This window comes from Pterocles gutturalis, unplaced genomic scaffold (assembly GCF_000699245.1).
Source record: "Pterocles gutturalis isolate BGI_N339 unplaced genomic scaffold, ASM69924v1 scaffold38690, whole genome shotgun sequence".
Classification (NCBI taxonomy): Eukaryota; Metazoa; Chordata; class Aves; order Pterocliformes; family Pteroclidae; genus Pterocles; species Pterocles gutturalis.
Window position 1 is genome coordinate 1 of NW_010139567.1, and position 12,136 is coordinate 12,136.

At 49.2% G+C, this 12,136-nt stretch overlaps 1 protein-coding gene across 1 annotated transcript in view; it reads left to right on the forward strand.

The window, feature by feature from the left end:
* Nucleotides 1–764: 764 nt before the first annotated feature.
* The window catches only part of SYT6 (synaptotagmin VI), a 13,997-nt gene continuing 2,625 nt past the window's right edge, over nt 765–12,136 (forward strand). The window contains exons 1-5 of the mRNA XM_010083371.1: nt 765–1,120; nt 3,460–4,018; nt 7,606–7,726; nt 8,849–9,020; nt 9,665–9,815. Coding sequence (XP_010081673.1) covers nt 951–1,120; nt 3,460–4,018; nt 7,606–7,726; nt 8,849–9,020; nt 9,665–9,815 — 1,173 coding nt within the window. The 5' untranslated portion in view covers nt 765–950. The remainder of the gene's footprint in view (nt 1,121–3,459; nt 4,019–7,605; nt 7,727–8,848; nt 9,021–9,664; nt 9,816–12,136) is intronic.

Sequence of the window (12,136 nt, forward strand, 5' to 3'; positions counted from 1 at the left end):
ATATATATGCATATCTATGTATAGCTTCCTTTTTTCCTGATCCTTCAGCCATAGGTATGGAAGCTCTTTCCTCTCCAGAAAAGAATTAAAATGCTGAAATACATAGTGTCTGAGGTAAAAGTGACTCAGAGAACTTACACATCTTCTGTGCTCTTCAGGCTGCACAGGAATGTGCTGTACTTTCTGTGCAGCCTCCTTCTATGTTTGGTTTCACCACATCAGCAGCTTGTGATTTCTTTTTTTATTGGTATTTGCTTTTTATTCTTTATGGGCACATCTGGGCAAGACGTGAGTGTTGTTGATAGTACAACAACAATCTGCTTCCAGGCTCATGGCAGATAGATTTTTTTAATATAGTGTCTGAACACCTGTGGTAGGAAGCAGAAAGGCAGCTGCTGCTGGTACAGCACTGGAGCTTGTTTCTATCATTCAGTTCTGCAGTTCTTCTCGGTTTCATGCTCAGCAGTTTGCCAATGCCACGAAACAAACCAAGGATGATATTTTATAGGTAATCTAAGCATCACGGTATAAAACTTCATAGCTCTGGCTGTCTGGAGACACCCGTGTCTGGGGCAGGAAGTGGTCCTGAATCTGTCAAGGGATGCGCGCTCGGGTTTGACTCTCTCTTGCAGAACCTGCTAAGAACTCTGCGTTAGTCATGATATAAGTCAGTTTGGACCATTTCTTTCCTTTACTTATGGCTTTCTCACCATCTTTCTTTTCTTTTCTCCTTTCCCGTTCCTCCCCTCTCCCTGCCCGCTGTTGCCTTCTCTCCGCCTGTAGAGCTCTCCGTCAGCCTCCTTGCGGTGATAGTTATTGTGTGTGGACTGGCCCTGGTGGCAGTTTTTCTGTTTCTCTTTTGGAAGCTGTGCTGGGTTCCCTGGAGGAACAAGGCCATTTCTTCTAACCTGGCCGTCTTGCAGAGCGAGGCAGACTGCACCAAGGAGAACATGGCAGACAAGCTCAAGGATGCGGGTGCCTTAAGTTTCCTGGAGGCAGCAGTGAAGATCAGCCACACGTCGCCAGACATCCCTGCAGAGGTCCAGATGTCCATGAAGGACCACATCATGCGGCGCACGCGGATCCAGAGGCAAACGACGGAGCCTGCGTCTTCCACCAGGTGAGCAGGACGTGGTGCTCTGCAGGGGTGCTGCGCCGTGGGGATGCTGTGCTGCGGGGATGTTGTGCTGTGGGGATGCTGTGCCGCAAGGGTGCTGTGTCGTGGGGGATGCTGTACCATGGGGATGTTGTGCCACAGGGGGGCTGTGCCGCGGGGATGCTGGGCCGCAGGGGTGCTGTGCTGCAGGGGTGCTGTGCCGTGGGGATGCTGGGCCATGGGGATGCTGTACCATGGGGATGTTGTGCCACAGGGGGGCTGTGCCGCGGGGATGCTGGGCCGCAGGGGTGCTGTGCTGCAGGGGTGCTGTGCCGTGGGGGATGCTGTGCCACAGGGGTGCTGCACCGTGGGGATGCTGGGCCGTGGGGATGCTGTACCATGGGGATGTTGTGCCGCAGGGGGGCTGTGCCGTGGGGATGCTGTGCCGCAGGGGTGCTGTGCTGCAGGGGTGCTGTGCCGTGGGGGATGCTGTGCTGTGGGGATGCTGTGCTGCAAGGGTGCTGTGCCATGGGGGATGCTGTGCTGCGGGCAGCTGTCAGGGCAGGAGAAGCCTTTAACGGAGCCTGGGGTTCAAATACCTTCAGGGAGGCTAAAGAAAGCACTCTCACCTACATGCTGGATTGCTTTCTGAAGACTGGTCATTAACCAGTTAATGCGTTAAGACTGGCTTACTGTGGGCCCTTTAAAAAAAATTAAGGATTCCAGCCCCGTTACTGTGACTTGACCTCATTGTGTCAAGCCGTCAGTATGCTTTGGCCACTTTAATTTTTTTGCAACATGAGAGGCAGGCTGAAGTATCAATGATGGTATGCTGTCAGACAGAATTAGACCTTTTTGCTCTCTCTGGTTGTTGTGGCTCCTAGCAGAAACAATTAGATAAGCAGAATTGACGTACCACTCGCTGCACAAGCCCAGAACCAGCTGAGCTTGGAGCCAGTGCTCAGTGTGCGTCTCTCCCCCAGCCAGGGATGGAGATGTCAGCATCACACCGAGTAAATCAGGAGAAGGGTGCGTGAACCTCGGGACACCTTGGTGCCGATACTGAGAAATACGGTACCTCTTCGCTGACACAGAAGGCTGTGAAACTAGGACAGGAAAGGGTGATCGCAGGGTCCTGGCTGTGCCCCAGCACTTCTGCTTGCTGTGCCGGCCGTGCTGGGGATGTGCGAGAGTGCGACGCGAAAACAGACGTTGCTCAGGGATGGGCTGCAGTATGGCAGAGTTAATAAGGCACTGAGAGGAAGATGGAGTTCAGATCAACACGGTGCCACCTGTGATTGTCCCACGCACTGTTTTATTTAACCACACCGCTTGCTGGACAGCTGGTTGCCTCTCTGCCGTGCACACACTCGTTCGCTTTTATTTCCCCTTTCCAACGCAGGAGAAAACAAAAGCTCAGCCTGCCTGAATTAGGACAAACAAGGTGGGACTTGGTTGTATGTGGGAAGGTTTCAAACCCACTTTCTCAAGCGACTTAGCCCAGCACGAGCCACAGGCAGGCAGCCAGACCCGGGGACGCTGGGGAACTGCCCCAGCAGTCTGGGATCGCTGACTCGCAGCCCAGCCAAGCCCAGGACAAAATGCCTTTGAGGAACCTGCCAAGGAGACATGAGGTCTCCAAGCACCACCAAAAGCTAATGCTCTGGCTCTACAAGTTCTCAGTATGGTTAAATAGCTCCGTATACTGCTCTTGTAAACACCAGATAATCTGAAATAATGCTGTGAGTCCACAGAAAGCTTTTATGCTTTGCTTAGATAAAGCTTTGCTTACATACAGTTTCCCTCGTGCTGAAAGGGAGCTCGGGGTGAGAGAGAGCTTCCAGATGAGGTTGTGCATCCCTCCCTGTCAAGAATTATCTATCAGTTTCTGATGAGAGTCTGTTGGAGAAGTCTGGAAGCAGCAATACCCAGAGCAAAGCCTAAATTTCAGGGCTGGTTGAGGTTCTCTCACTTTAAAAGTTTTTTTGCCTGATGGAAACTTAGTGCCAGTATCTTGGAGCTGTAAGGACTGAGGGTGGGAAGAGCCTGCACACTGGGTCGTCTATGGCTCGGTGAAGGAGGTGTTGGGTCTCATAGATGTAGCTGTGGGCTGTTACTTGTGTAACGGCTTGCTGCAAATACTCTGAAAGTCAGGACATTGGCTGGATCGGTTCCTTTGGCCGCTGGAGGTGTTCTCTTCCGTGTTCATTTCCATACCATACGTGGTTTCTGTACCATGGTCAGGAGCACCTATTGTACCGGTTCTTGTGCTCTCCCGGCTTGCCTGGTGTTAGTAGTCTGGGAAGAAAAAGGAGGGAAATGTCCTTGGAAAACCATACAGCTGTCATGTCTTCCTCCTGCAGGCACATCTCCTTCAAAAGGCACCTTCCTCGGCAAATGCACGTGTCCAGCATGGACTACGGCATGGACCCGCCAGCTGTGGCTGAGCCGCCGACCAGCATCGGCCGCATTAAGCCCGAACTCTATAAGCAAAAGTCTGTTGACTCTGAGGACCCCAAAAAAGAGGCAGCAAAGACCTGTGGGAAAATTAACTTCACTCTCAAGTACGACTATGAGAATGAGACACTGACCGTCCGAATTCTCAGGGCTTTTGACTTGCCAGCCAAAGACTTCTGCGGCAGCTCGGATCCCTACGTGAAGATCTACCTCCTCCCCGACAGAAAGCGCAAGTTCCAGACACGAGTCCACAGGAAGACTCTGAACCCCACCTTCGACGAGTCCTTCCACTTCCCCGTGCCCCACGAGGAGCTGGCGAGCAGGAAGCTCCACCTGAGCGTCTTTGACTTCGACAGGTTCTCCCGGCACGACATGATAGGAGAAGTTATCCTGGAAAACCTGTTTGAGGCCTCAGACCTTTCCCGGGAGACTTCCATCTGGAAGGACATTCAGTACGCAACCGCGGTGAGTATCTGCCCTGGGCGGTCGTCCCTGTCCCGGGACCGTTTGCAGCCTGCTGCCGCGGCGTGGTGCATGGTACCGGTGCACGCGGAGGATGGGTACCGCGTGCGCAGGGAGTGGCTCCGGGCAGGACGGTTCGGGATGCTCTTTTTGTCTGGGCTGCGTGAAGGGCTGAGTCCCTCACCCTGCTGGCTGGGGGTCTGTTGCCTCCCTGCGGATGGTACCACCAGCCCTGGGGACCTACAGCCACCGCGCGCAGGGGTGGGGCAAGCTGCTGCACGCAGAAGCTTTACCAGAATCCTGGTTTACTGGAATTTCATCCCTCTGCTTGGTGACTTGCTGGTATCTCACCCACAGCGAGTCTCACTGATACCAGGTTTGCTATAAATCATCTGAGGGGTTCAGTGTGTTCCCTGCCGGGCATCGCTTCGGCACGTGAAGGGTCTCAGGCTCTGGTTGTCTGCCATGCGTACGTGATATCAGTAAGAAATACTCTGGAGGGCCACCACCCACCCATCGGAGGTGCCGGGCTCTCCTGCACTGAGAGTGTTGTCTGACGTGCTGCTGGCAGCTCTTCCAGAGCTTGGTGTGGGGCTTATTGTAGTTCGGAGGAAAAAGACCAGGGGCAGGAGTGGCACTGGGAAGGGGTGACACTGGGTGTCACTAAAGGAAAACCACATAAAACACGTAGCTGCAGGGAGAAGGCTGCGAAGAAGGTGTGAGAGGAGCAGACCCAACATCACGCCCGAGACACATGGCACAGCAGCCTTGCAGAGCTCCCACAGAAACGTCGAGTGCCGCGTTTGGCTCTGTCCCCTCATTCCCTCTGTGCCATTCTTTGGGAATGGGCCAATATTGGTACGTCTCAGCCAGTTGTAACACACCCAAGGACGTTTCTGTTTAATAAAAAATGGGAAGGGTAAATACAGTTTTCGTAATACCCGAGGAAAGCTCCAGGTGCCTAATAATACGTTAGATCAATCGTGTGGGTAAGAAGATAGAAACGCACTTAAGCAATGATATAAGCTATTCAAATAGCTAGCACTCAGCTATTTAATTAATGATTGTACAGCTTGTGAATCAGTGAAGCATTTTTGGTTTCAAGTCTGGAAAGGTTATTGATCAGAGCTTCCATTATTTCCTAAGAGGTACTGATGTGAATTTTGGAAATGTCCCAATGTCTATATCTGCAAGAAAATAATGTACCCACAGGACACTTTTTACTGTCTTGCACTAGTGCTGCAAAGAAAAATCTCTTTACCTAATCCAATGAGGTCAAAGAATAATTTATGTTAGTTTTATAACCTGAACAGGTCCTCTCAGTGCAAGGAGAGGAACAGAAGAACAGATGATGCCCAGAGGGTGCTCTCACGATCTCACGGGGCTCTCTTCTGACATCTGTGTCCAAGGCTGCCTGCTCTCGTCCCTCCCCAACCAGCAGAGGGTAAAGAACATGTGAAAGAATAGACCCAGCCCAGAGAGTCGTCTGGGTGCCAGCTCTGCTGCACTGCACAGCGGGCAGAGCATCCAGCGCCGCAGAACCACCATTTCTATTCATCATTTCAGAATATTTATTTTGAACTCTTCTCTATTGTCAGTAAAGTCTGTAGCTGAGGCTGGCAGATGCAGTGTCGGACTGGCGCTGGAGACACTTCAGTGACGGTACATGTACAGTGATCCTGGATCCTTAATGCCTTTGGTAATATTGTGTGAGGCGAGAAATTCAGCTCCCGGTAGACAGAGGAAGAGCTGCTGAAGGCAGTGGTAAACGTTTCCACCTGTTTCATTACCGGTCACTGACCATGAGGCTGTGACTCGAGATGGCTCTGTCGCGCTGATAGGAGTGCTGTTCTGGATGGCGTGGGTTCATTGAGGCGAGCGAGAGATCAGAGTGGGGACTCTGAGTGGGCAAGAGTGTTAAACTCGTATTTACCAGCAAATAGCACCTTCTGAGACAACGTTTATTTGTATGCTCACAAGTCCATCATACACTGCTCTGTCCAGAAAACATTTGGCTGCCACTGTTTCTTTTGTACACTCCAGGCCTAAGAAGATTTTCAATTTATTTACTAGTGAAGTCTTGTCAAGAATCAGGACTTCTGTATAGCATTCATTAGTATTCTGCATGTCTAAGGGGAATAGATATCTAATCTTTGCCTTATCAGAGAATGAGAAGGAAATAATTTGGCAAAAATCTCATCCATCAACGAGATCCTAACACTTAGCTAAGCTCTAAGTGCCTAATGCATTTCGTTGTCCTTTTAGTTCTATCACTCTACTACTAGCAGCTACAATTTCTTTTCAGCAGATCATTATATCTCACTGAAATGAATCAGACATGCTGTTTCCAAAAATAAACAAGTTGTTTGTTCTACAGATGTGGGATCTGTATGTACAAAATATTATTATTTTTTTAAATCCATTTTTGGAGGGTATTTGGAAATCTTTCTGCTGCCTTCAGACGATAATACTTTCTGGTTCAAATAATACTTTTTGTTTGTTTAATTTTTTTCCTGAATTCCCACGAGCAAGGCAATGATGGGATGGGCTTTTAGAAGGTGTAGTGGATAAGGCTGCATGCACAAGAGGTGCTAAGAGCAATGTGTAAAAGTTGTTTTATGAGGCACTAAAAGAATTAATTGTATTTGCCTCCATGTAATCCAGAAACTGCCGAACGCTTCTGAGTGCCATCTGCTGGTTAATTCGCTGTTTGTGTACGTACATATGCACGCCCCATACTGCGTTCCCTACCTCTTTGAAGGCATCTCAGAGGGGTTGCTGGTCCAGATGGCAGTAAGCTTGTCACAGCTGAAAAGCTCAATTGCCACTAAGTGGAGCCTTGGTGGCTCTGCTCTGTTCTAAAGCTGTGGCTCTGTGACCTGCCCAGTAATTCACGCTCAACTTCAGAGGAAATCACGGCATTACTCCGAAACGTCTGCATTCTCTGCAGAGCACCAGCAAAGCCCGTAAACCTCCAGTGCTGGGCCGGTGGCAGCAGGTCCCCCCTTGCACGGCTGCGGCGTGCAGCCAGAGGACGCGGCACCACTGCCTGCTGAGGTCCCACCTTGCTGTGATCCTGCCGGGTTTGGTGTTTCTCCATTTGAGGAAATAGCTGTTAGTGTCACATACTTGGCACAGGGAGATATATACTGTGCACTCAGGCAGAACTTGATACTAATATAATTTCCTTAATGGCCTTCATTTGGTGTTAGATAGTGCTTCACTTCTGCGTAGCAATGGAGCAGAAACTGAGGAGTGCGTTCGCTGTCATGTTGCAGCAGGAAGCACGTACTGGGGCGGTGGAAGATTGTCCTTAACTATGATCTGAAGCTGTAACATCTGGGCACACGTTTTTTTCCTGTTCCCTATATTTGTTTTTAGCCAAATAACGTCGGGATACACTGAAAGACAAATTCTGCAGCACTGCCATAGAGTAAAGCATTGTTCAGTTGACCCTGACAGAAGAGAGAAAAGCCTGTTTTGGTGCACGTGCTGCACGAGCCCTGCACGGGGCATCACGGTGGAGCGGGGAGGCAGCCCAGCTGGTGTTTGCATGTTTCCAGTATGATGTCTTCTCTGTTTTATTACAGGAAAGCGTGGACCTGGGGGAGATCATGTTTTCCCTTTGTTATTTGCCAACTGCAGGTCGCCTCACCTTAACAGTCATTAAGTGCAGGAATCTCAAAGCTATGGACATCACCGGGTACTCAGGTAGGTGCTCAGACCTGCTGCAGACACTGACCCCAGCAGTTCCATGGGAGTAGGGAGCTTTCCATCAGACAACCCCCTGCAGCCAGGATCGATCATTTCACCCCAAGGGTAGGAAAGGATCCCGTGCATTCCTCTGGACAGTGGCCAGCACTCAGATGTTAGGATCAAAGCCACCTGAAGACCACGCATTCCCAGTCCCAAACAGCTGGCTTGCGAATTCAGCATGCGTGAATTCTGGATTTCAACACAACAAGCAGTTTCTTTTCCAGAGCTCAGCATCCCAGTATTTGAATTTCATTGATGACTTGTCTAGAAAGCAGTAACAATACAGTGAAAGGTCTTTGCAGAAAACATTTCTACTCAGTTGGAACTTGATGCCAGATGAAATGTCTGAGAATTGGGACTTCGCATGAAGCCAGCTCAGCATTTCTGTAATAATACATTGCACATTTACGGTTACTTGAAAATGCATTGAAATCGCCTGAGCCGCCGTTACAGCGAACAGGAGCTGTTTGTAACTAGAGCGCATTCTGCCATCAGCAGCCAGTGCAAAGCCCTAAAACCTTTTCTTTGTGCTGCTCTCTGACATTGGGAAATTGGGTTTTAAAATTCCGCTGCTCACTGTGACTCCGCTACGTAGCGTTAGCAGCTGGATAGTTCTGTCAGCAATGCAGGAAAGGATCCCTGTAAAGTAACCCCGTCTGCCTGTTTGGATCATCAAAATGCTGCATTACATTTTGTTCTGTTAGGCAAATTTTGAAAAAGTTTTGGTTTTTCTTCAGAGAAAGCCCTGGGTTTGCTGTCTGTGGCCACACAGTTAATGCAGGCGAGAATGCCCGAGTGCCCGGTGCCCGTTATCATCCCCTGATGAATATTGGCTCCTGAGATGGGGCCACCTTGCACTTGCAAACCCTGCAAAAACCTGATGGAAACTGCAGTGGTGGGTCTCCAGTGTCTGAACATCATGTCAGCACTCACACCAGTACGGGAAACGGTGTGCTCGGTGGGAACACAGACACCTCTTCTTCTCAAAGTACATTTGAGGACACTGATAACGCTGTTTCTCTGTTGTGGTGCTAACACGTAAACCTCCATGAACTTCTCCTGTCTCTTCCTCTCCAGATCCGTACGTCAAAGTGTCTTTGCTCTGTGATGGGCGAAGATTGAAAAAGAAAAAAACCACCATAAAGAAAAACACTCTTAATCCCACTTACAATGAAGCAATAATCTTTGACATTCCCCCAGAGAACATGGATCAAGTCAGTCTGCTTATCTCCGTCATGGATTATGACCGGTAGGCGGGAGGCTCTGGAGAGCCAGAGGGGAAACATCCCGTGGGGTGCGGGTTTCCTGCTCGATAGCCATTTGTCATAGATCATGGCCTTGACTGCACAGCACTGGGGCATCAGCCTGTCTCCAGTGATTTATTGTTAAAGTGTCATTGATATTTACGGTTATGGAAAATTACCTGCTAGAATAGCAAGTGTGGTAAGGCTGGTCCTTTGCTTTACGGCACTTTCGAGTGAGATCTGTGTTGCTGTCACTGGTTGCTTGTCCTGCAAGCCATCATCCCGTTTTAGAAAGCAAATGGTCTCACTCCGAGCAGCAACTGGTGTATGAATCACCCGTTACTGGACTTGGACTTGTTCTTGCTGCGCTCCACCACAGCACAGCACACATCCTGCCAGACTCTGTATCTGGACTGGTCTACAATTCAAATAATTCTAGAGTTGTTAAAATTATTTCTGGCGATGGCAGTGCCTCGCTGTGCTGGTCGCAGACGAGGTCTGGTTGTCGTCGTGCAGACGCGACAGCCCGTGTTCAGCAGCGCTGTGCCTCGCGGCACTCGGTGGCATGGGGGCAGAAGTCTCTGATGTTAGACAGCATAGGGGCAGTCTGAGCGAGAGGTGACCGTGTTGCTTTTCTCTTGTTCTCCAGAGTGGGTCACAACGAGATTATCGGGATTTGCCGTGTGGGGGTCAATGCTGAGGGACTGGGCAGAGACCACTGGAACGAGATGCTGGCTTACCCACGCAAGCCCATCGCGCACTGGCATCCATTAGTGGAGGTGAAGAAGTCTTTCAAAGAGGTGTGTGGAGCTATTCTTTCCTTTTAATACATCTGCTGTGCATGACTGAGCTGGTTCAAGGCTTTCAGAGAGTTTCTGCTCTCACTTGGGAACTTCTGACAAGAGCTGAGGGAATTTTCTCACCAGAAATAAACTCTAGAAAACAAGCATCTCTGTATTGTCTTGAAATAGCTACTGGAGCCTGCAAGCAAGAATGAAAGGGGGTGTATTTACAGATGTGACTGTTACCGTATTGTTTTTTTCTTTTTTTTTTTTTCTTTTTTAAATTAAGAGATTGAGAACCATATGGAAAGAGAATGCTGTTCTGATTGCAGAACAAATTGTCCAGGGATATTGCCTATTTCATTTTTCATTTTTTTCATCCTAAAAGATTTTTCTGTTGACTCATCTCCAAGCCTTTGCGGGAGAATAAATAGAACAAATGTAATTGCTCTAAGCATCTCCAGAGAAAGAGATTCACTTGATGCAGCCCCAGATGACAAAATAGGGCTGAAATGCCTGGGTACCATTTTGACCATCTTTAGCATTTTCTTCCTCCTTGCACTCCATTTTTTCACGCTCCTATAGAGCTTTTTGGGTTTTGCCTGATTTAGGTCATCAATTCTGGAGGAGAGAGATGTGGAAAATGGTGTGCATGCTACTGATGCTCCAGGTGTGAAAAGAAAGCCAGCATTTGTGGCTAGGAGAAGTGTAATACAGGCAATAAAACCTCCCACTGTATCTGGGGCTAAGGAGGTATTTTCTCTCAAAGCCACAAACTAAGTACATAACAAAAAGCATCTTATTTTCCCCTTGAAGTTCAGATATTGATCTCTACTGGAAGGCAGATACTAGGCTGGGTGATCCTCCACAATAGTCCGAATTAGTATGCATCAAACCCGGTGTTTCTTTGAAATCTGCTCTTTCCTCTGACAAGAGTGCAGTTTGTGCGCAGCGCTCTCTATCCGAGCTCATATTCATCAGGCTGGTTTCTGAGATTCAGACGTGCCCAGCTCAGAGGCAGGTCTGCTTTGTCTGCGGGTTTCTTTCTTTCTCTGAGCATCTGTAGGCAGCAGCCGTGCGAGGGAGGCCAGCCACCGTGCAGGGCTCCGCAGCCGTTCCCGTCGCCGCTGCCTGCCTCGGTGGGCATTTCCCTGTCGCAGATGAAGGGCGGCCCCAGGGCTCTGTCCGGAGACAGGGTTATCAGAGGAATATCCTCCCTTCCCGGACCCAGGGCAATTGCACCGGGTGGGAAAACCCAGCAATGAATATTTTAGTTTAAGACACAGTGGAGATAATGTGTGTCAGATAATGGAAATCTGAAAATTTGCTTGTATGGGGCGTTTCGTGATCTCATACGGCACCACTGTGAATGGGGAGTAACTGCCCAGGTCAGCTGCATGGAACTGGTGTAAATCAGGAGAGTTGTAGCGATGTGCAATCCATGTGTAACAGCAATATTGTGCCAGGCTTTCATTAGCCTTTCCGTGCTGAAACTCTGGCATCGTACCCAGGAGCCGTAGCTGCCTGGGCAGGGAACATATGCCATCTCCCGCTGCATGGAGAGCTGGGGAGCAGCCGCTGCTCAGCGATCTGTCATTTGATGGGTTAGCTCAGTGTCTGTATCATCCGTAGCACCTCGCAGCACGACACCAGCGGCCACCTCTGACCCGGGCAGGAGTTCCTTCTCCAGTTTGTCACTTACATGACTTCACGATGCTGTTTTTCAGAGGCAGGTGGGAGTTTGAAAGAAAGACTCCTGTAAAGTTTTTGGTAATCAACAGGGGAAAAAAAAAAGATATAATTATTGTGATGAAACCCAGAGAAACAAAGGCAGGCATGTAAGATGACTCACCTTCTAAAATATACTTTGAAAACGACTGCTGAGCCCCCAAGACTTTGGAAAAAAACCCTGAGTGAATCATTTCACCCCCCAGTGCACAGGTCAGGAGCTTTGCTGAACAGAAAAGAAAAAAAAAGCCTCTGATCATCTGTTCTGGTATTTCTGCCACAAACTGGTGCACAGAGCCAGCAAGCAAATGGTACCTGTATTTATGTGCCCTTTTAGGTTTTAGCACTGCTGTCTGCAAATCCCTAGTGCAGCTTAAAAAAAACCCAAACAAACAACAAAAGACCCAAAAAACAAACAGAAAAGGCACAGGCTCCTGGAGAGAAATTAATGGGAAATGGTATTTGTTGGTTACAAGAGATCACATCATCTTTCCCATATGTGTTCATGCACCTTTTAAAAGCAATTTGGGTTTTGTATCCTGTGCCATCCTCCCCAGGTCCCTGCACACGTGGCCAGGGGATGTGTGCTGGGCAGTGGGGCCGGGGTCACG